Source organism: Stegastes partitus, unplaced genomic scaffold, assembly GCF_000690725.1.
Source record: "Stegastes partitus isolate 25-593 unplaced genomic scaffold, Stegastes_partitus-1.0.2 Scaffold2012, whole genome shotgun sequence".
Lineage (NCBI taxonomy): Eukaryota > Metazoa > Chordata > Actinopteri > Pomacentridae > Stegastes > Stegastes partitus.
The window spans coordinates 13927-34152 of NW_007579743.1; the positions used below are offsets into that span (position 1 = coordinate 13927).

The 20226-nt window shown below is 42.2% G+C and overlaps 1 protein-coding gene across 2 annotated transcripts in view; it reads right to left on the reverse strand.

Annotated features, from left to right (window-relative positions):
- Positions 1 to 515: 515 nt before the first annotated feature.
- Positions 516 to 20226, reverse strand: part of shroom3 (shroom family member 3) — a 75241-nt gene continuing 55530 nt past the window's right edge. For both annotated transcript variants that reach the window (XM_008303464.1, XM_008303465.1), the window contains 10 exons: positions 19788 to 20091; positions 16115 to 16191; positions 13321 to 13397; positions 11871 to 12483; positions 11590 to 11800; positions 11075 to 11199; positions 6591 to 6684; positions 6115 to 6280; positions 5015 to 5136; positions 516 to 3120 (listed from right to left, as the gene is read on the reverse strand). In XM_008303464.1, coding sequence (XP_008301686.1) covers positions 2728 to 3120; positions 5015 to 5136; positions 6115 to 6280; positions 6591 to 6684; positions 11075 to 11199; positions 11590 to 11800; positions 11871 to 12483; positions 13321 to 13397; positions 16115 to 16191; positions 19788 to 20091 — 2182 coding nt within the window. In that variant the 3' untranslated portion in view covers positions 516 to 2727. The remainder of the gene's footprint in view (positions 3121 to 5014; positions 5137 to 6114; positions 6281 to 6590; positions 6685 to 11074; positions 11200 to 11589; positions 11801 to 11870; positions 12484 to 13320; positions 13398 to 16114; positions 16192 to 19787; positions 20092 to 20226) is intronic.

Below are 20226 nucleotides of genomic sequence, written 5' to 3' on the forward strand. Positions count from 1 at the left end.
TTTTTCTATCTGTGTGAAAAGCTCTTCTCCACCATGAACTTTAATGAGTCATTAATGAGAAAGTCCAGGTCCAAACTTACTCATGAGCATCTTCAAGCCACACTGAGGGTCTCAATGACTTTCTCCCTCAAGCCAAATGTGGCTCAGAAGCAAGCAAGAAGTAAGGAGTCGGTAGGAGAAGCCGATGTTCTGAAGAATATTCATGTTCTGAGTTGTTATTAATAAAGATTGGATCAGTTGTACTTTTTCTGGAATTCTTGAAACTCTTTTTTGTGGACTACTTGATGTGGCCCAGCCTCATCCAGACTCTCTCTCCAGCGGCCCCCCGGTGAGTTGAGTTTGAGACCCCTGATCTAAAGACTGCATGATGAGCAGCTGATCACTGGTGTCGTAGGAACTTCTGACCTGAATCTACAGACATGTGGTGCCACGTTGATCTGCTAATCACAGCACAGTGTGTGTGTGTGTGTGTGTGTGTGTGTATAGGACAACCTAAAAAAGACAGAAAAGTCTGGCAGTATTTACAAAATACATTTATTTTGCAAAAACCGGGATCTGTTTTATTATTTGTTCTCAATTCTTTCATAAAGTGAACATTGAATTTCATTCAACAATAAACCAGAAACACGTCTTGAGATATTCTGCGGTGCCTCCGACAGTAACAAACGATAATCAACAGTAAAACGGGGGTTATTAATGCGGACGTGGCGGATCGTGTAGCTGTGGTGTTTGCAGGATATTTAAAAAGGTGCTCTCAAAACTAAACATGTGGGTGAAGAGCAGAAGAGTTTGGAGTGAAAACAGGTGAAACCTTCCTCTGATCAGAGCTGCTGCTGTTCGCTAACAAATAAATATTGACCCTGTAGAGCCGAACCGAAGAGAAGCCGAATGGAGCCTGATGAGAAACCGATAAAAGATGATCAAAAATCACAAATCTAGACCTGATCAACAGCTGGCAGAGAATCCAAATCAAGGGTTTCCTGGAAAGCTACGGGAGCCCAGAGAGGACAAATGAAGGAAAAAATGTCAAGAGAATAAATAAAGTCGACGATGGAGGAAAGCAGGAGGTTCAACATTTACATTTATATCTCATTTATTACTGTAATGTTGATATTTTCCTCACAGGTCAGCGTTCTGATCCGTTTTTGTTCTCATTTCTGTTTCCTTTTAACTCGTCTGAGAGCAAATTTGCAGCATTTTGCTTAAATATTTTCCACAATGTTCAACCCATGAGGGTGTTTTAAAGAAGATTAAAGGGAAACGCTTTAAAAACTGAGGAAATGTCTTTTTGAGGCCTCAAATTTCTACGTATTTAAAGAGTTCAAGTGTTTATCAGGCACAAGATGTGTAATAAATGACAGCAGTAAGCTGCATTGTGGGAAATGTAGGAAAAGTCGTGGTAGTTTGGCTTCTGACCAAAAAACAATCTGTTTCTCAAGACGATCGCTTGTCTGTCAGCACAGCTTTGACTCGTGTTCCTGCTTTCGTCCTCCGTAGGTTTCCCGACTTTTAAAAGAGTAACTAAAGTGACTTCACCACTGAGATTGAACGAAGAATCTCGTTTTTCCGAAACAGATCAAATAAGCAGAGTTTTTACGAAAGCAGCGCCGCGTTTCTCACAGTGTTACTGGCTCCGTTTGAGGAAAAACTGCTGAAGAAGTTTGTTTCAGCAGAAGTTTGTTCGATCACGAACGGCATTTTGTTAACGGGAGTTGTTGGAACGTGGAAAAACATCACTCTGCACCCAAAATTATAACCGTTTATCCGCAAAAATACCAATTCCAGCCTCTCAAATGTGCTTTTTTTGAATGTTTCATATGGTTCTCAATTAAATATCTTTGGGTTTTTGGTGATTTATTTTCCTTTTATAATGCAGACTGAGCTATTACTCAGATGTTAAGCTAACTGTTGGGGCCAGTAAAATGCAGAAAAAATATGTATTTGTGCCTCAATTTTTAAATGAAACCCACGAGATATCTGCAAACATTTCCTCCAGTGAAAATCTTTGGAAACTTTTCCTTTTTAGGCATCGGATGTTTCATCACAGGAGTATTTTAAAGAGGCGGAAAACCTTTTTTTTTTCTTTCGTCATTCAGTGTAAATTCTGCTGCAAACAGTAGTCGGGCTGCTACAAAGTGCTACAAGCTGCAGGCGTTCAGGCAGTAGTTGTGTTACAGTATGACAATTATGTGCTCCAATTTTGGCGTTAATTGGTTTCAGTAAGTTTGCTGTACATGTGCGAAGAGTGAGCAGGTTTTGCGACGCTTTTGTTTTTTTTTTTTGCAGATGATGGTGTTTTGTCTTTGGGAGATGACCCGCTTGGAGGAAGGTTCCTGAAAGCACCGTCGTGGTCGGTGAAGGACGACTCCAGCGCGTTTGGCGGATTAAAAACGCGTCGCAAAGATAAAAGAAATCCTCGCTGGAATCGTCCAGCTTTCTTGGGGAACCTCCAACATGAAAACGCCCGGCGGCCTTTCAGGATCACATTTCAGAGCAGAGTTAGTCGTTAGTTGGCAGCAGTCGGGTTGAGTCCACACGGAGCTGGTTGCTGGTGTCGAGGTGATCGGAGGTCTAACGGGTGTGAACAGAACGAAGCGCTTCGAAGGCTTTTCCTTCCTCATGTGTGAAGTCTGCATAGTAGTTTCATCGTGAGCAGCGTCCGTAAAGCTGCTTCACTTTAGAGCATCGCTTCAGTTTTTAGGGTCACTTCCTGCCCCGTCCGTGACATCACAGTGACGTCACGGTAGTGGTCCTGACCGGGTGGGCGGGGCCTGGGATCAGGGACGGCGGCAGGAGCGACGGGAACGGCGACGAGCACGACGTCGGGCTGCGGAACGCCGGCGACCAGCCGCGAGCCTCGGCCAGCTCCGGCGGCAGCGTCTCGGCCAGTCGCGCCAGCTGCTCCTCCCCCTGCCGCACGAGGTCGTCCAGGTGGCGCTGGCGAATCAGGAGCGAGGGCCTGGCGCTGACGAAGCAGCGGTACTCCTCCAGCTGCGGGTCGCTGAGGTAGCCGGACAGGATGGACTGGACCACGCGCTGCCGCCGGTCCAGGTTCTCCTTCAGCTCCCGGGCGTCTTCGGTTTGGCGGAGCAGCAGAGAGCGTTTGTGAAGGAGGTTCTCCTGAAAAGGGCGAGAACATATTTATCAGATTGTTGTTTTATCACTAATGAGACTCAACAGGAAGCTGCAACCAGACAATAAAGAAGAAGAACAACAGTGTAGTTCTGGGAATTTAAAATGCGATCTGTGAAATTATAGCGTCATATCTCAAACACTTTCTGAGATAAATTCTTTTAAATATTGTCCATCAACCCACTTTCAGCAGGTTTTTTCTCACTTTGAAATCTGAGGCTGTTTGAACGACAACATCTGAGGAACTATTAAAGATAAAAACCTGAAATGTTCTCTGTTATTTCTCATCATGTCACTGATTCAGAATCTGTGACATCGGACAGTAGATCAGATAATCTCTGATGATGGGGGAGTTGAAATATAAAATAAAATGGAAACTGTCATGAAAAGTTCCATCTCTGAGCTCAAATTAACAAAAATGATAAAGCAGAAGTGAACTCGTGATATTTTCTGAAGCACATGTAGCTGCACTTTAAATATTACGGACTCCGAATCAACGACATGATGAGAAATAACAGAGAACATTTCAGGTTTTTATCTTTAATAGTTCCTCAGATATTCTTGTTCAAACAGCCTCAGATTTCAACCTGAGAAAAAAAACACGGGGTCGACGGGCAGTTTTTAAAAAGCTTCACAAAATTTCCTAAGCAGCTTTCTTAAAATCCATATTTTATGCTATCAGATGTTCAGAGCTGGTGATCTGACCGTAATATCTGAGCTACAGAGGAAGCTGATGCGTCTTTTGTATCATCAAGATGAATTAAACGTGTTTTTCTCCATCAGACTAAAAGGGATCATTAGCATAGTTAGCTGTTAGCCTCTAAAGGCCTGATGGTCATTTTGACACCATAAACCTGAAACCCGACCCTTCACCTTCTTTTAATCTGATAACTTCGCTCATTATTAGTGTTTCTGTGTTGCTGGATGCAAGCTGTTGCCATGGCAACCTGCTGCATCACCACCTTGCAAACCGCATTAACGTACATGTGATGACTCAATTCCTGATTCTGCACATCTGGTTAAAAAGTAGAAACACATCTGGACCCTCACAGAGTGCGTCTCAGGACTGTGACACCAGATAAACAGATACAAGTGACTTTTAGCGCCCCCTAGTGGCTTCAGGCAGCAGGCATGATGGGAATTTTTTATTTTTTTTGTAAAATGTTTTCAATTAAACTTGAAATAACGATCGTCTATATGTAAAACCATGATGTTTTTTTTAAACTTAATAAATATTTTAGGACTTGTTCATCATTATGGGAACATCTGATGAGTCCGGAGCAGCAAATTAACTCAAAGTGAAAGTTAATATTTGATCAGTGAGTTCACTCAGAGGGTTTGACTCATTATGTCACAGTGAGAGCAGCACAGATAGAAAACATTAACAGACTCGATCACAGGTTAACGTTTCATCGATTCTTCCTCTGTGAGGCCCTTTATTCTAAACACATGCCTCTGAACTCTTACATTGTAATAAAAAATGACTAAAGCAAGAACCTTCTGGTGGATTTAAGTATCTGAAATATTTGATATCTCACAGAAATGGGCACACAGATGAACAAAGATGCAGGTAAACAGACAACCAGGTGAAACAGCAGACAGACGGGTACTTTTACGGAAACATTTGAGGTACTTTAGATGTTTAGATTCATGCAACAGCATCAGGGAAACGTCTGATTGGTCTCAAATTGATTCTGCAGCAGGACGATGAACCCAAACATGCAGTCAGAGTCATAAAGACTTAAGTTTAGCTCAAAGGCAAACAAGAAGTCCTGCAAAAGACCGTATGAGACTAAATGTTTGCAAGAACTGCAGCAAGTTCTTGCAAATGCCTGGAAGAAGCAACCAGCCAATGAGCTGAAAAACTTCCGCTCCGCCTCACCTTCTCCTCGGCTGCATCCTCCGACGTCAGCTCGTCTCTCTGCAGAGCCAGCAGCGATCGGTCGATCCTCGACATCCGGCTGCACAGCGACAGCAGCAGGTTCACGATCTTCTCCAGATCTCCTGCAGGAAACAACAAGAACCGCCAGGTCAAGACAGTTGGGAGGGCTGGTAGTTTGATCTCCAGCTCCCTGAACGAGACACCCAAGTTTCTCCCAATGACATCGATGAATGAACACCTTAAAGCGCTTTGTAGAGCCTCGCTAAGATATAAAAACGTTTCGTACGCTGTATGTTGTTGGATTCAGTTGGGTTTTATTTGTCTTTTGGGTTCCTGTTAGAAGTTTTCTTGTGTTATTTATTTATGTGCCTTTATTGCACTGAGGTTTGTGTATTGTTTTTTACTCTGGTGACCTCGTACAGTTCAGTATTTGTTTGTGCTTTCGTCACTTGGAGAGTCATGTCTGGTGCTTTTGAGATCTTTCCAGTTCCTATGTCGCAAACATTTTGTTTTCTAAATCTTGTGATTTCTTGTGTGCAGAATTTTATTGAAATTATGTATTTTGATGATGAAAGATTTAAAAAAAAAAAAAAAAAAAAAAGCAAATCACTGAATTTCTTCCCAGTGGCATCAGTGAATGACAATTTTAAAGCACTTTGCAGATTCTGGCTGAGATTTAAAAACAAGGGAATTGTTGGGTTTGTCTCCATCGTATCGTAGGTCTTCGCTTCACTGACTCTAATGTGTTGAGATAAAGTTTGGAATTTGTCCATCAGCATCTTTAAACTCGGACCTAACGAACGACTGGTGGGTCTGACTGAAACAAACTGAGCTTCATCGTCTATTTTCCTCTGATTGGAATCATAATTTACTAAATAAACACGACGCTGTTTTCAGAAAGTCTCGAAGCTACAGATTGAGACCATAAACTCATAAAGAAAAAGTTTCCTGAAGTAGCAAAACAACTTAGAAGTCGGTATATTTTCTCATTTACTTCTATACAATCTGACGTCTGAAGAGTCGCCCTCTGCTGGCTGTCGGGAAGAACGCAGCTTTAACTTTAACTTTTCAGGTCCGTCTTTTAAACACAGCTGTCGTACCGATGAACATGCTGTACTTGTCCCTCTCGTTGGCTTTGAGTTTTTCCTGCACCAGTGTCTCGACGTTGGCCTCCAGCACCCGGTGGCGCCGCTGCTCCTCGCTCAGCGCCTCCTTCTCCCGCTGCAGCGCCGCTATGCTGCTCCTCAGAGCCTCGCACAGCTCCACCTGGTGGACGGGAGGAGAAACAACGATAATCTGGAGTTTATCTTCAACTAATGAACTTTTTTTTTTTTTTTTACTGCATCAGAACATGGAAAGGCAAACGCAAAAGATGAATTATTGTCCAAACGTACAAATTTAAAGGCTATTTTTTCCTAAGATGCATTTTTCCCTCTTAATTTGTTTGTTTCCTTCAACATTTAAAAAAATTACTGCTTTAAGGTTTGAGATTCTAGTAATATTCAGTATTATTGTACCACTACTAAATAAAATGATCTATTTTTACATGTAAACAACTTAATGATGTGTTTTCTACCTTTCTGGCGTTGATGTCCTTCTCCTCCTCGTCCAGATCAGTTTCATTCCCTTGCTCAGCGATCTCAGCAGGATCGCAGACGCCATCTTGGATCCTGCAAATCAAAGAAGAAACATTTTGAGTGAAATTGCATTTTGTGAATCTGAGCGTTACACTGCTGCCGTTCATGTTTGTGACAAGTTTTGCAGTAAACTGATCAGAAGGGAAGATGGAGGAGAAACCAAACGAAGGGAGAAGAAATTATTGACGATCTAAAGAGCGGGATAACAAACAGAGAAAGAGAAAAATGGAGATAAACATACAAATAGGAAAAGAAACCAACTAAAAACAAAACAAAACAAAAATGACCACTATAGAAATTCGTACCAGTTTTTCTGTCTTTAACTGGTTTCAAGCCGTTTAGTGTTGAATATTATGCAGCGTTGGACATTTTTATTAAGTGGCAAGTTTTAAATTCTTGTCAACTCTTGTTAGAAAAACTAAAAACAAGAACAAAGTGAAGACTAGAAGCCTTTTGTAGTTACATTTAAGGAGCCTTTGTTTTCCTGTGTTCTACCAGTTGGCCACTAGATGTCAGTGTTCTTCAACTGTTCAATCCACCTGTGCTTTAGTCTGAGACACTGATGTGAGGATACAGATCAGGTGGAAACGTCGGTAAAGAGTTCACATACAAAAGTATAAAAGTATTTACAAGTTGCAGCGCTGCTACTTTCTCAGTCTGAAAACTTCCTGCTTCCTGCTGCTCTAACGACGGTTCTTCTTGTTGAGAAAGTTTAAGAGTTGACAGATGTATTTGTGCCAGACAACTTAAACTACGTCTCCTGGGAGGAGCTGCTGCCTTAAAGGGCCTGAAAGTCAGAAAACCGACATCCAACGTCGCACGAATTCCTGCGACGTGACATCTGTGGCTGTTCTCAGATCAGGAACCGGCGACTCCTCGGTGATTGTGGCGTTCAATGAATCAGACTCAGTGTTTGGACACCGTCGCCTGACTGCGCTGCTGAAGGAATGTCGATCAGGTTTGTCTGGTCTCTCCTGTCCCGTCTGGTGACGAACGCTCAGTCAGCAGGAATCAGTTTCACCTTCGCGTTGCCTCATCGCTCTGAAAGCTGAGAGGAGCGGCTAAACAAAATAGCATAACTCTTCACTTTAGATCTAAAACCTGGAGAATAGGCTGTGTGTTAAGTCCATATGGGTAAGATACAAAATCAGCAGCAGGACTTCATTCATCAGCTGTTACTTCATAACCAGTGGCGCCTTACGTTGCCTAAAATACCCCCACGTGCAAGGAAGCAACTGATTAATTTGGCCTTTACAGAAGAGATTAAGACTGGGAAGGTCATGGATGGATCCAGCGTCATGACCAAAGACATGTAACTTCTGATAGTTGTAGGTGGCTGTCTCCAGGTCGGTCGTTATGTTCTCATCCAACCAAATCCTCATTCGCTGGACGATCGTCGGTGAGAGAAGCTCTACATCGACTAGCTTCCGGGATTAATCAGTTGTTTTGTGCAGCAGGAGTGACAAACCACCCGAGAACATGTTTTCAGACGTAATGAAGACGTTTAGAGTCGGCTAAAAACTAAGTGAGACCAAGTCAAACGGATGGACAACAAGTGGAGCGTAAACTTTAGAAAAATAAGTTGTGTATCACAGCTCAACAACAGTCGGACAGCTTGGTTGACGTTGTTCTAAATAACAGGTTTAAATAATTTAATATGCTGCAAATACTCACTGTTTAATCTTTGTTTATGATTCAGAAGGGCAGGTACACAGCCCGACACGTGCTGGACCCTTTATGTTCTAAATATTGGGTTTATTTTAAACGTATCCGTGACATTTCATTCACCAACAGTTGTTGGGATTTCTCTAAATTTGTTTCTACTTTCAGCCCAGATCCTCTTTTGTCCTCCAGCAGCCCGGTTCAGAAAGTATTAGTCGTATTTATTTTGACTTCTGTCTTTAACACTTTCTGAGATATTGTTGTTCAAACAGCCACAAATTGCTAGTGGGGTAATTTTTTCCATTTTTTTTTTAAATCTCGAAAAATTACTGAACAGATCGAGCTCAAATTTAACAGATACCGTTTTAAACATCCGTAGTTTATGTAAATCAGAGACAGTCGAGCAGAACGAACCCGATGACTTAAGGATGGAATAACCTTCAATCTGCTGAAGATGAGACTTATGATTAAAACATAACTAAATTCAGACAGGACTCTGTCAGATTGAACCATTTACTTCTTTATACAGAACGTATATTTAGTTTGGCGGTGACTTTGCTCAAGTGATGCTCTGGAACAATCTGAGCAAGCACGACACAGACATTCCCTGAGATCACTAGATCCCCCGGCAGAGCCAAATGATTGAACAACTGCAACACAGTATGAATAGACGATGTTCGTGTACCAGGTTATAATAAGGAGGAGGATAGGGGGGAGGAGGAGAATGTTACGTTACGAGGTAAATGCAGCGACGAAGTGGCAGCGACGAGGCAGCGATGTGACGAGCACGAGCTAGAATGAATGAATGAATGGATGAGCCTGGTTATAAGGCGTGCCAATAAGCTGAGTAGGCATGTGATTGGGCAGAGTAGAACCCGTGATTACCTGACTCCGAACCTGTCTGAACTATCGCGAAGCTGCATTCTACCAATAAAAAAATGGTAGAGTCTCCTTACTGCATGATCCAAATCCTCTGAAAAACTAGAACTTTTCAGTGTCCTTTCTGTTTGAATGAATTTTGAAAGCAACAACATGCAGATGGCGGAAGACGAGGTCAGAGTTGGCTGAACTGAGCGACCAATGGTGGACTGATACCTGCATCCGACTCAGACTGACGCATAAAAAACAGCAGCAGTAATGAAAACATTTTCCAATTTGCCAGAAAACTGCATCCAACCTGCACCTGAACGCAACACCACAATGAAAGCAGCTCTCCCAGAGACTGGAAACACGACCTTCCTGTGACTCTTCAGAGAAACTGACGACGAGGAAACCTTCTTTCCGCGAACACCGTGTTCACCGGCGAACCCAAACACAGCCGAGACGTCGGTGGCCTTCCAGCCCACAGGCTGCAGAGACGGCACAAGTTCCTCCATCTGTTCTGTCAGCAGCAGATAAGAGCCGTCGGCAAACACAGCAAGGATGATAAATGTTGGTTTACGGGAACTTTATACCCCCCGACGTTGGGCTCAGGCTCCGTAAGACTCTGCAACTTTGGTCTAAAGGCTGAATAAACAGGCTCATCACGAGGACCTTTATCTTGCAGCTACATGAGGCACTTTGGAGGAAGTTCAAACAGCATCATCAGTGATCCAGTGTCAGTGTTTGAAGCCACCATCCTTGACTTCAAGCATTTCTTTTTTGTTGTGTACAGCCTCAAAAAGACGGATTCATTTGAAACCTAAAGAACCAATCTGTTAACCTGCAGGGTTGAACCGCATCATTATTATCATCAGTTTCTGGTATTAAATGTATTAATACAACCAGGTATTGTGGCGTATAGAGTCGTTTTAGCAGAGTTGTTGGTGAGCTGGTTTAATCCACAGATCTCCGATGTCCACGTTTCAGTGAATCCAACTGCTGTACTGAGTGAAAGTGAAACTAAAATGATGTGATTGTGCAACTAAAAGAGGCAAAGGACCAAGTTTGTGTGTCTTTACTTGACGGAGGCGACACAAAGACCTGAAAACATCAACAGGAGCTTGTTGCTTCTGGATGTTTAGGATTACTTCCTCTGACTTAAATAAATATCTGCAGCATCGGACGGCAGCAGGATGAATGTGAGCATCTCCCAAGAGAAAGAGGTGAGATATTTCATTCAGAACACGGTGATACCTTCATTAATTACCCATAATTATAAATGATTCCCAACATGGAGACAGGATGGATCAAGATTTCTGATTCCACATCAGGACATTTGCACATCATCTACCAAAATATGGCACCAGGTAGTCAGGTAACTATTAAAATCACCATTTAGTGCACCATAAGTTGCTGTATTTTGATGAATTATCAGCATTTTCAATACTGAAATCATGACTAAAGTCTGGAAGTGTCTTTGATGTGTATTTCTAACAATATCTCCAGTTTATGACACCTACAGGGAAACTTCTGTCTCTTCTCCTGGACTATTTTGAACAGCGGCAGTCGGTCAAACAGCCAGAATGTTCCCTGTATTAGTCTCTAGACATCGGACAGTTGGTTAAAATAACTGTAAAAGTACATCAGCAGGAGATTTCTGATGCTGACATAGTTTTCAACTCACTTATGTGCAACAACAGCATAATAAAAGGACTGAAATTCAGCTTTTATTGTTGGTTTCGGTGCAACACCCCGAGATATTTACCATTTGTGCACCACTATGAAACATTTCCGAAGGCATCTTTGACTTTAATTCCCACTTTTCAGATAACAAGAGACGTTTGTAGTAAAGCTCTTAGTGAGTTTTAGATAATCCCTGAATCGGTGACGTGCGACTCACCTGCTGCCTCTGCGCTGGGGTTTACTGATCAGCCTGCTGTTGGGAAAAATCTCCTCCATTAAGTCGACGGTGGATTTACCGCCCCAGGTGTCCAAGAGGGGCGACAGAGACGGATCCTGCAACACCTGGACACAAGAAAACAGACAAATCCAAACTGAATATGACAAGAAAGGCAGAGTCAGAACCAGTCAGAACCACTGATGGACCAACCAGAGTAGATTTTTTTTCAATTAAAATTTTATGATGCAAACATCTGGAACTGTGTAAAGAGTGTCGTGCATTTGGACACAATTACCACAAAGGACTCTTTAATCATAACTACTGAGTGACAGAACAAGGTTTGGAAGGATGGTACTATGAGTTTGGGTGTTTAAGGTCTCATAAGGTCTCAAAAACCAAGACATGCTTGGTCCCTCAAAAGCCATGTAATTATCACTAGCTAAAGGCTGGGCAATCTGAAGGACCTTGTCCAGGTTTAGGTGGTTCATTATAAGAAGGAAGTGTTGGAAACCCACCAGCTGCCGAGCTAAAGCCTCCACTCTCAGCTCCTCCGGCGTCTTGTCCCTCCGAGGCAGCGGCTGGTAGTCGAGGTTCAGGTTGTCCTCGATGGTGGAGGACGTGGAGATGGAGGTGATGGAGGAGGACTGCGGCTTCAGAGCAGGTGGAGGACAGACGGAGGGCTGCAGCGAAGACTTCCTGGAGCTGCTCAAGAACTCTGGAGTCGGACTAAAGAGAAGACATTTGTTAGAAAGTCCATCTCAACTCAGAGATAAACGAGCGGATTTTGGAGACGAACCTTCCAGATGTCAGCGGCTCAGCTTCCGGCTCCAGCTCGACCGGAGGTGGAGGAGGAGGGAAGTCCTCGATGATGTTGGTCTCCTTGATATAAGGAGGGTTCTGGAGGAACACTTCGTCGTAGTCCTCCTGCTGGAAGGTCGTGGGAGCTTCTGCCGGCGGCTGCAGGTCGATGGGGCTGCTCAGGTTCGACTCGGAGATCCTCAGCGAGGCGAGTGGCCGCTGGACGGACGGGTGGGGGGACGGAGGAGAGCTGCTCCTCCTGTCCAGGTGGAAGTGTGACGGCGGAGTCGAACCTACGCTTTCTGCAGGGAACCCTCCGGTCATCTCCAGGCTGAAGGCCCGGCCTCGGTGCACGTCCCTCGGAGTTTCCTCCAACGCGGTGGCGTCGCTCATGCTGCGTCTCGTCGGCGTTCCAGCAGAACTTTGATCTTCTTGGATCTCCGGGAAGCTGACGGCGACCGGCCACTCGCCTCCATCTGGAGCTCCGGGGGAGGAGAAGGGACACGGCAGGCCGACGGAGGCCGCCAGGGTGGAGGCGCTGTGGACTCGCTGTCGCTCGCTGTTCCTCTGACGCTCCCGACGGGTGACGGGGGTCTGGGAGGAACCGGGATCTACGACCAGAAGAAGACGAATGTTTGTCAAAGCTGGAGTCTTTATTTAATGTTTTTTTCAGTTTAAAAGAAGCTGATGAGGAGCTTTAAAAGGTGGAGGCAGACGGACGTTTGTCTCCAGTGTTGGACAATTATTAGAGGAGGTTGGTGCCAAAGTGGGATAAACCACATTTACTGGTTTTAGAGAAAAATGGGGTCAAAATGTTGTGTTGCTGAAAATAATCCCGGTTGTTGGAGGAGTCATCTCAGCAATTTCTGATCAACCTTCTTGATTTGCATGAAAATTTTATTGCATAAAATATGGATATTTAATTTTAAAAAATCTGAGATTTTAGGTTAATATTTCAAATACTTTCTTTGTTTTAAAGCATATTTTTTCACAGATTGAATTTTAGGCTGCATTTGAACAACAACATCTCATGAACTTGTTTCAGGAACAGTTCAGGGCAAATTAAAAAAAAATGTAAAAAGATTTAAAAGATTTTTAAAAAAACAAATACTAATCAGAAATGTTTGAGCAGAACGTAAAATAACTAAACTCTGTAAAATATTAATATAAATATAATAAAAATGTTGTAATTTTTTTTTTTTTACAATATTTTACAAAATTAAACAAAAAAAATCTGTGAAAACTGTCTGAGAAATTACAGTTTAAAACTATTAAAAAAAATACTGATATTTTACAGGTTATGTGGTGAGTTGGGAGTAAAAACAAGCTGAGATGATTCAACGCTGTTTGGAGGAAAACATTCAGCCGCGATTCAAGGATGAAACAACAGTGACTCAACAGGCAGCGAGTTCGACGCCACCTGATGTTTTATTTCTTATCTTACTCACCGAGTGAAGCTCCTGCAGGCTGGAAGACGTTCTGGGACGTTGGAGGAGGATCTGCTGAGACGTGGACGTCTGCAGGTCTGACAGGAAAACATGAGCAATCATTACTGTTGTGTGCAGAGTTACCACAAAACAAGAGAAAAGTGCAATATTTTATATTTAAAAGCAACATAAACACATCAAATAAAGAATGTGAGGGAAGCTGATGAATGCATGAACGCTTTGTTTTCATGGTTCAGTTTCCTCAGAACTGTTTTAGATGTCATCAGCTGTCCGGGTCGGTCATCAGGATTTATTTCTCTGTGTTCCCGGTTATATTCAGATCCGTGTAAACACTCGCTGGATTCCTGCAGCGACCTCCGACCTTCACAGTTCCACAGCAAACATGTTCAAGAGTTCTGGGTTCATGAATCCCCGAGGACGCAGGCTGGTATTCTGTTTATGTTCTGTCTCCTAACAGGGAGTTTCCTCAGAATTCCTCAGCTCCTCCCTCCTTTCACTCCTTGTTTCCTTTCCCTCCTTCAGCCCTCTCTGAGCTCTGTCTTTCCTTTTCTTTATCCTCATCTGTCCTGCTCCATCCTTCCTCCACCTGCTCCATCTCTCCTTCACCTCTCATCAAACTTCGACTCTTGTATTGTAAAAAAATATTGTAATATTTTTGGAGCAATTTATCGGTATTTTACAGATTTTCTCTATTTTGTTCAATTATAAATAATAACTAATTAAATTGCAAAAATAGTAAATAAATAAATTTAGATGATGCCCATAAAAAACAACAACAAACTATAAATACTGTCCACTTAACTTTTTTTGAATGTTTGAATTTAAAAAGGACACATTTCTACTGTATTTAGATCAGCAAAAACAAACAAACAAAAAAACACAGTTATTCTAAAGAAAAATGATTTGTATTATGGATTGAAAAAAATATATTTTACAGATTTTCTCTGTCTGGTAAAATGACAGAAAAAAAGTATGAATTTACTTGTTGACAGTGTTTGTTTTTGACAGTGAAAAAAACAAACAAAAACATGCCAAAACTGTAAATAATATTCACTTTTTAAAAAATCTAGATTTTAAAAAATAACAATTTACTCTTTAACAACATTAAACCATAAAAAGGAAACAATTTTTAGTGTATTCAGCAAAAAAAAAAAAAAAAAATGTTTGACATTATTTAAAAAAAAAATTAAGTATATTAAGGACTGAAAAATATTTACTCTTGTTTTAACTGTTATTTTACAGATTTTACTTGTTTTGTTTGTAAAATGACCCCAAAAACTTATTAATTTATATGTTGACTGTAAAAAGCAACAAAGAAAAACAGGTAATTTATAGGAATAATAAATATTATATGCATATTTTAATGTGTGAATGTTAAATTTCACTGTTCTATGTTTAAATCAGCTAAAAATATATATTTTTTACAGATAATTGTGATTATTTAAAAGAAACGCATATTTAGGATTTAAAGAAATAGCTATTTTGCAGATTTTCCAGGCTGCACTAAATTATTATTATTTTTTTTACAAGCAGGATTTTGTTCTTTTACAATGTGGAAAATTAAACAGTTTTACTGAATTTAAATCAGCTAAAAATATGATGATGTGAAGAACAGAAATGAAGGAATGAACCTGCACAAACCAAACTTCTGCATCATCTTTCATTCTCCCCACTTATTACACTTCTGTCCTTCCTTCTTAACCTTTCCTTCTCCCGTCTCGTTCACCTCCTCTCTTATCCTCCTCCTCCCTCGTTCCTCCTCCCTCCATCCTTCCTCTTATCGTCGGCCTTCGATGCCAGCAGCAGCAGCAGCAGCAGCATCATCAGAGCACAAGGACTCATTAGACCACAGCTGCTTTTAAAATAGCAAAGCGCCCGAAGCTCCGTCTGACTGTCAGCAGCCTTTTATGGAAGAGAATCAAAACACCGCAATCGGCGAGGATCTAAACTCGGCATGAAACAAACATTTAAGACGTTTAAACGAGTCGAGCTTCAGACGGAAAACATCTGTGAGAAAACATGACGCACGTTTTCACTTTCACTTGACGTGTTCAGGTCGTCTTTTACTCTGAAATCCATCTTTTGTTGATTAAAAAGAGTTTTGTTAGACGTCACATTGTGAAAACTCAGGTCACAGATGGATGAACTGGTGCCGCTTTACAGGCAAAACGACGCTCACACCAAATAGTTTAGGTTTTTTTTTTTCTGTTTGGAAAGAATCTTAATTTTCTCTTTTGGTGCTGAAGCTGTTTGCACGGTGACTCACTTGAATTTTATTCTCTTAAAACCACAACAGAGCGTAAAAAAAAACGTTTCAAATGTAGATAAATGAAATTATTTCCATGTTTTCTATCAATGTGCAAGCAGCTTATTTCAATGAAATGCTGATTTATTCTGCCCTACAGACTTGTTTTGTTTTGTTTGAAAGAATATTAACTCTTAATTCTCAGAATTAAATAATATCATTTCCTAAGAAGAGCAACTCAAATGTCTGACTTCTGTTTTTTTCAAGTGAATAACATTTATTCATTATATTTGTTCAGCATTTTCTCAAATATCGGTACAATTTTCTGCTGTTTTACCAATTCCCAACACAAAGTAAATCAACTACATCAACATATTTCAGTGAAGTTTGGTTTCAGAGTTTGCGCACTTCTGAAGATTTTCATTTTTACTGCAAATGTTTACGATTTCCAAAGCGCCGTCTGTTGTTGCTAATAACCGATATGGGTTTCCATCCCTCGTCTGAACCACCAGCTCTTTGTTTCTGTGGTCTAAGGTGGACGTGACGTACCTGTCTGCCGCCAGAACGCAGCGTCCAGGTTCAGAGATGAAAACGCCAAACATCCTGACGTCACCTGGAAGGAAGTCCTGAAACACACACATTGAGATTCACCACTTTAGGATTTGCACCTGAAGGCACCGTAGACGGTAAAAATCAACGTATATCAGAACAGAAAGCATGAGTTCCCTGCTGCTTTCCATAAAATTGGATTTTTACATGAATTACTTTTAATATTTCGAGTCTGACTGACAGTAAAAACAGAAATTAAGCATCTGGAACGGACATCTTGCCAACTGTGTTTTATGGATACTCGCTGGTTGATGGAATCGACTAAATGTTCACATTTGTGCCTCATTTTTCTTAATCTCTACAGCGAAGAGTGTAAAGTTAGCAGGATTAATGGAGCCACAACAGACAGACCAATGGGAATTAAGATGAAATAAACCGGAATTATCCATTAAGGTGCAATACTTTCTTGCATGTTTCCTTGAATAGTTCATGGCTTTGGTACAACTAATTCTCGTTCTGAGACGGCATCCACCTAACGTTAAGTTTTGTTTAACGCAGCAGGTCAAGTTTTCGGGTTTTCTTGCAGAGAGTGAAATGAGAAGTTAGTATCCAAAAGTACAGAGAGCATCTCTAAGACTCAATAGTTATACCTTGTTTCTTTAGTTTTTAGGAACCCTGAGTGTAAAATAAAGTTCCTCGGCCAGAATCCCACGAGGGACGTTTATTTCCAAAAAGTCACTGCATGCCTCAGTATTAATTTATTATTGAAAACTCTAGTGGTTGTTTCTGTGAATCTTTCTGAGAAGTTAAACTTCTACGTTCACTGGTTTTTGGTTAATTAAGGGAGTTTAACCAGAAGCCTTAACTTGTGTATATTTGTTGTTTTTTTGATGCACTGACCAAATTGCCTGGGAAAAAAACCTAATCTTATCCCGACGCAATTCCTCAACAACCCATCAGATCTCGTAACTATCACAGTGAAGAACTGCACAATAACACAGACAAGCGTTTGGTTTCATCCCTGCAACTACAAATTATTCTGTTTCCACAAACCACAGTGTGTACAGCAGCTTTATCTCCATCTGATAAAGGGGCTTCCTCGCTTGCAAATCCCTTTTTTTGGGGACTACATAAATCCAGACTCGCTATAACTGCTAATTATTCCGGTTTCTGTGCCATTTAAAGAGCATCTCCAGACTGTGGCATCACATGTCCGACCTTATCACACACTGAAACACAGCAGTAGGTCTGCCATTCCTGCACAGAGCTGCAAGCTTTATCATGTTTTATAAAAGCAGGACCGTCGACGCCCTGCCCCGAGATCTACTGTATAAAGTAAGACTGAACTGTAACGATGTTTATGCGACGCGGGCCGCTCCGATGATGGAAGACGATAAAAGGCAAAATTCGTCCTTTACAGCCTTCCTTTACGAAGCCGGTGAGCGCACGTATGATGTATGTGCATGTATATACATGTGTGTTATCTTTGCTATCATCCACATCGGACAGCGCCCAGCCACCATCTCCGGCTCTCTGGCACCTCACAGGAAACTCTGAGGATTCTGGGTATTTCCTGTGTGACTCAGGACAAAATGTCATCAAGTACATGGAAATCCAAAGTGGCCTGTGAACTGTGTGTGGTGAAGATTTCTGATTTTGGCATCTGAGGAACAGGACCACGTTAAGGTTCATCAGATGCTGAAAAAAACAAAACTGCTCGGTAGGTTAAAATACAACGAGACGAGACCAGGAAACTGTCAGAATTGCAAAATAATGCTTTCATGACGTGTTCGATTGGTCACTGTAGCGGCTCCACTTTGGGAATTTGAGTTACTTTTCTGGACAAACTTTTAATTTTAATTTCTTTTTTGGCACAACCACTGTGTCACCAGACTGACCTAGTTCAAATGAATGATGTAGTTTGAAATCAGCCTGAACGTGGTCTGTGGTTTATCCGTCTAGAACAACATCGACAAACAGTGTTGTTATTTTATTACTGTTTCTCGCTCCCCGTCCTAGAGTTTACATAACCAAAGACAGCAAATAGGGAACAGATAACTGTCTTGTTTTGTACCTCTTGGAGGCATCGAAGTGTTTGGGAGATGTTACTGTTATTACTTGCTTTGCATCTTGGACTATTAGAATGTTTTATTAAGGACAACCAAACATTTGTACACAAAGTCTGATGACACCTTAACGCCTGTCCAAAGTAGGGTCATGACAGCAGCTAAACGAGGTAGTCCAGACATCCCACTACCCACTATCACCTCCCACTGGGGGATCTTGAGGGGTGTCCAGGGTAGATGAGTTATATAATCTCTCAAGTGTGCTCTAGGTGAACCCCAACATCTACCAGTTGGATGTTCCCCAAAACGTCCAATGCGAGGCACCCTTCAGGTGTCCCCTGTTGACAAGAAGAAGTGTTGGCTCCTGTCACTATGGGCAAGTCCCTCTGAGAATCACCTTAATGTGGAAGAGGGGGTTGTTTGTCCCTGTGGTTCTGGGACTGTGTTGTTGGTCGTTCAAGGTCAATTGGTCCAGGGGACAGGCCACACTAAGAGCAGGGTTACCTTGGAACGCTGCTACGTCCTTTGGATTAGAGAAACCGTAGCCTCCTAAGGGCTAGGGTTCAGGGTTCGGAGGGGGGCATTGACGGAAAGTATCTGGTGAGTCAGCTTTGTCCAATGGGAACGCAGCAAAGAGCTCCCTACCTGAGGACAGGTGGCAAGCAAAGGCCTTGGCATGCTGACCTCTGGCATCTCAGGATGGTACATTAGACTGGTTCTAATCCTACTTCACCATCATCAACAAAAACAATGCTTGTGAGCTGCCAGGGCGGGGTGACTCAAGATGGTCATGAAACTTTCCTGGGAGAGATCTAAACGCTGTATTTTCTGTGATTGATAATTGGTGTCCTAGAGCCCTTCTCTGTTTAGAGGTGGCTGTTCCTGTTTAACATAGATGGCTTCCTTTACTCCTCTCACACAAGAGCATTGCTCAACAGTGGGGGGTCAGCCCCTCAAGACAACACTCAGCAGTCTACTTACATCTGAAAGTTAAGTGACACTGCTTTGAGGACAGCAATGTTTACATTCTGGACAAAGAAGAATGGCAGTTTGAGAGAAAAGTGAAGGAAGCCATCTGCTTTAAACAAAAACAGCCATCTCTAAACAGAGGAGGGGGTCAACAACACCAACTATCAAGCACCTATAACGCAGTGCTGAGATCGCTGGCCAGAACCAGCATCTTGAGTCACTCCCAATCTGGCAGCTTCATTACCATTGTTGTTATACTCGGCAGTTTCGCAACCAATCACACCTCAAGGCATGTAAGTTTTGGGTTATTAATAGATAATTAGTCATGTGATTTGGGTGGGTCTATATTCGTCTGAAACTCCCCATCAGACAGTTAGAACTGAAGGAGAGTTTTGGATGAGTCTGGTTGCTTTTTACAGAAGCTCCTACAATTACCTGACCAAGACTATTAAGAATCTACGAAGACACAAAGCGCTTTCATATTCTGAACATCTAATTTTGTGAAAACAGGACAGTTCTAAATGATTAATGCAAAACTGGCACACATAAACTCAACTAAAAACAATACGTCAACAAATTCAAATTTCTGTTATTTTTGCTCACAATAATTGCTGTGAGATCGTGGAGGGTTGTGTTACCTGGTTCAGTCTCTCTGCTGTGGGGGACGAGCGAGAGCGGCTGTGTTGAGGAGAAACTTGTCGGTCCTTGGTTTGCTCCAGGAGATCTTCGGCAGAGGCTGATTTTCCGGACCTCCGAGCTGACCCGGCCCTCTGCAGAGCCCCATTGAGCTGCTTAGACAGTCCCAGGCTCAGCTGAGGCTCTGCGATCTGCCGCTCATGGCCCGGCTGTGGTTCTCTACTGGAAGACTGACTGTGTCTGCCAATCCCTGCTTCACCGGTGAGATCCTGGGTCAGGAGCTCAAGAATGGAGGCAGGAGGGGAACTGAAAGGAGAAAACAAGAAGAAGTCAGGCAGACCACCAAAGTCATCAGGCGTCTTCCAGGGAACCATGATCGACTGACAAAACCCATCCCTAAAGTCAGATTGCTACTGATTATAAACCAGTGCTAGATGCAGC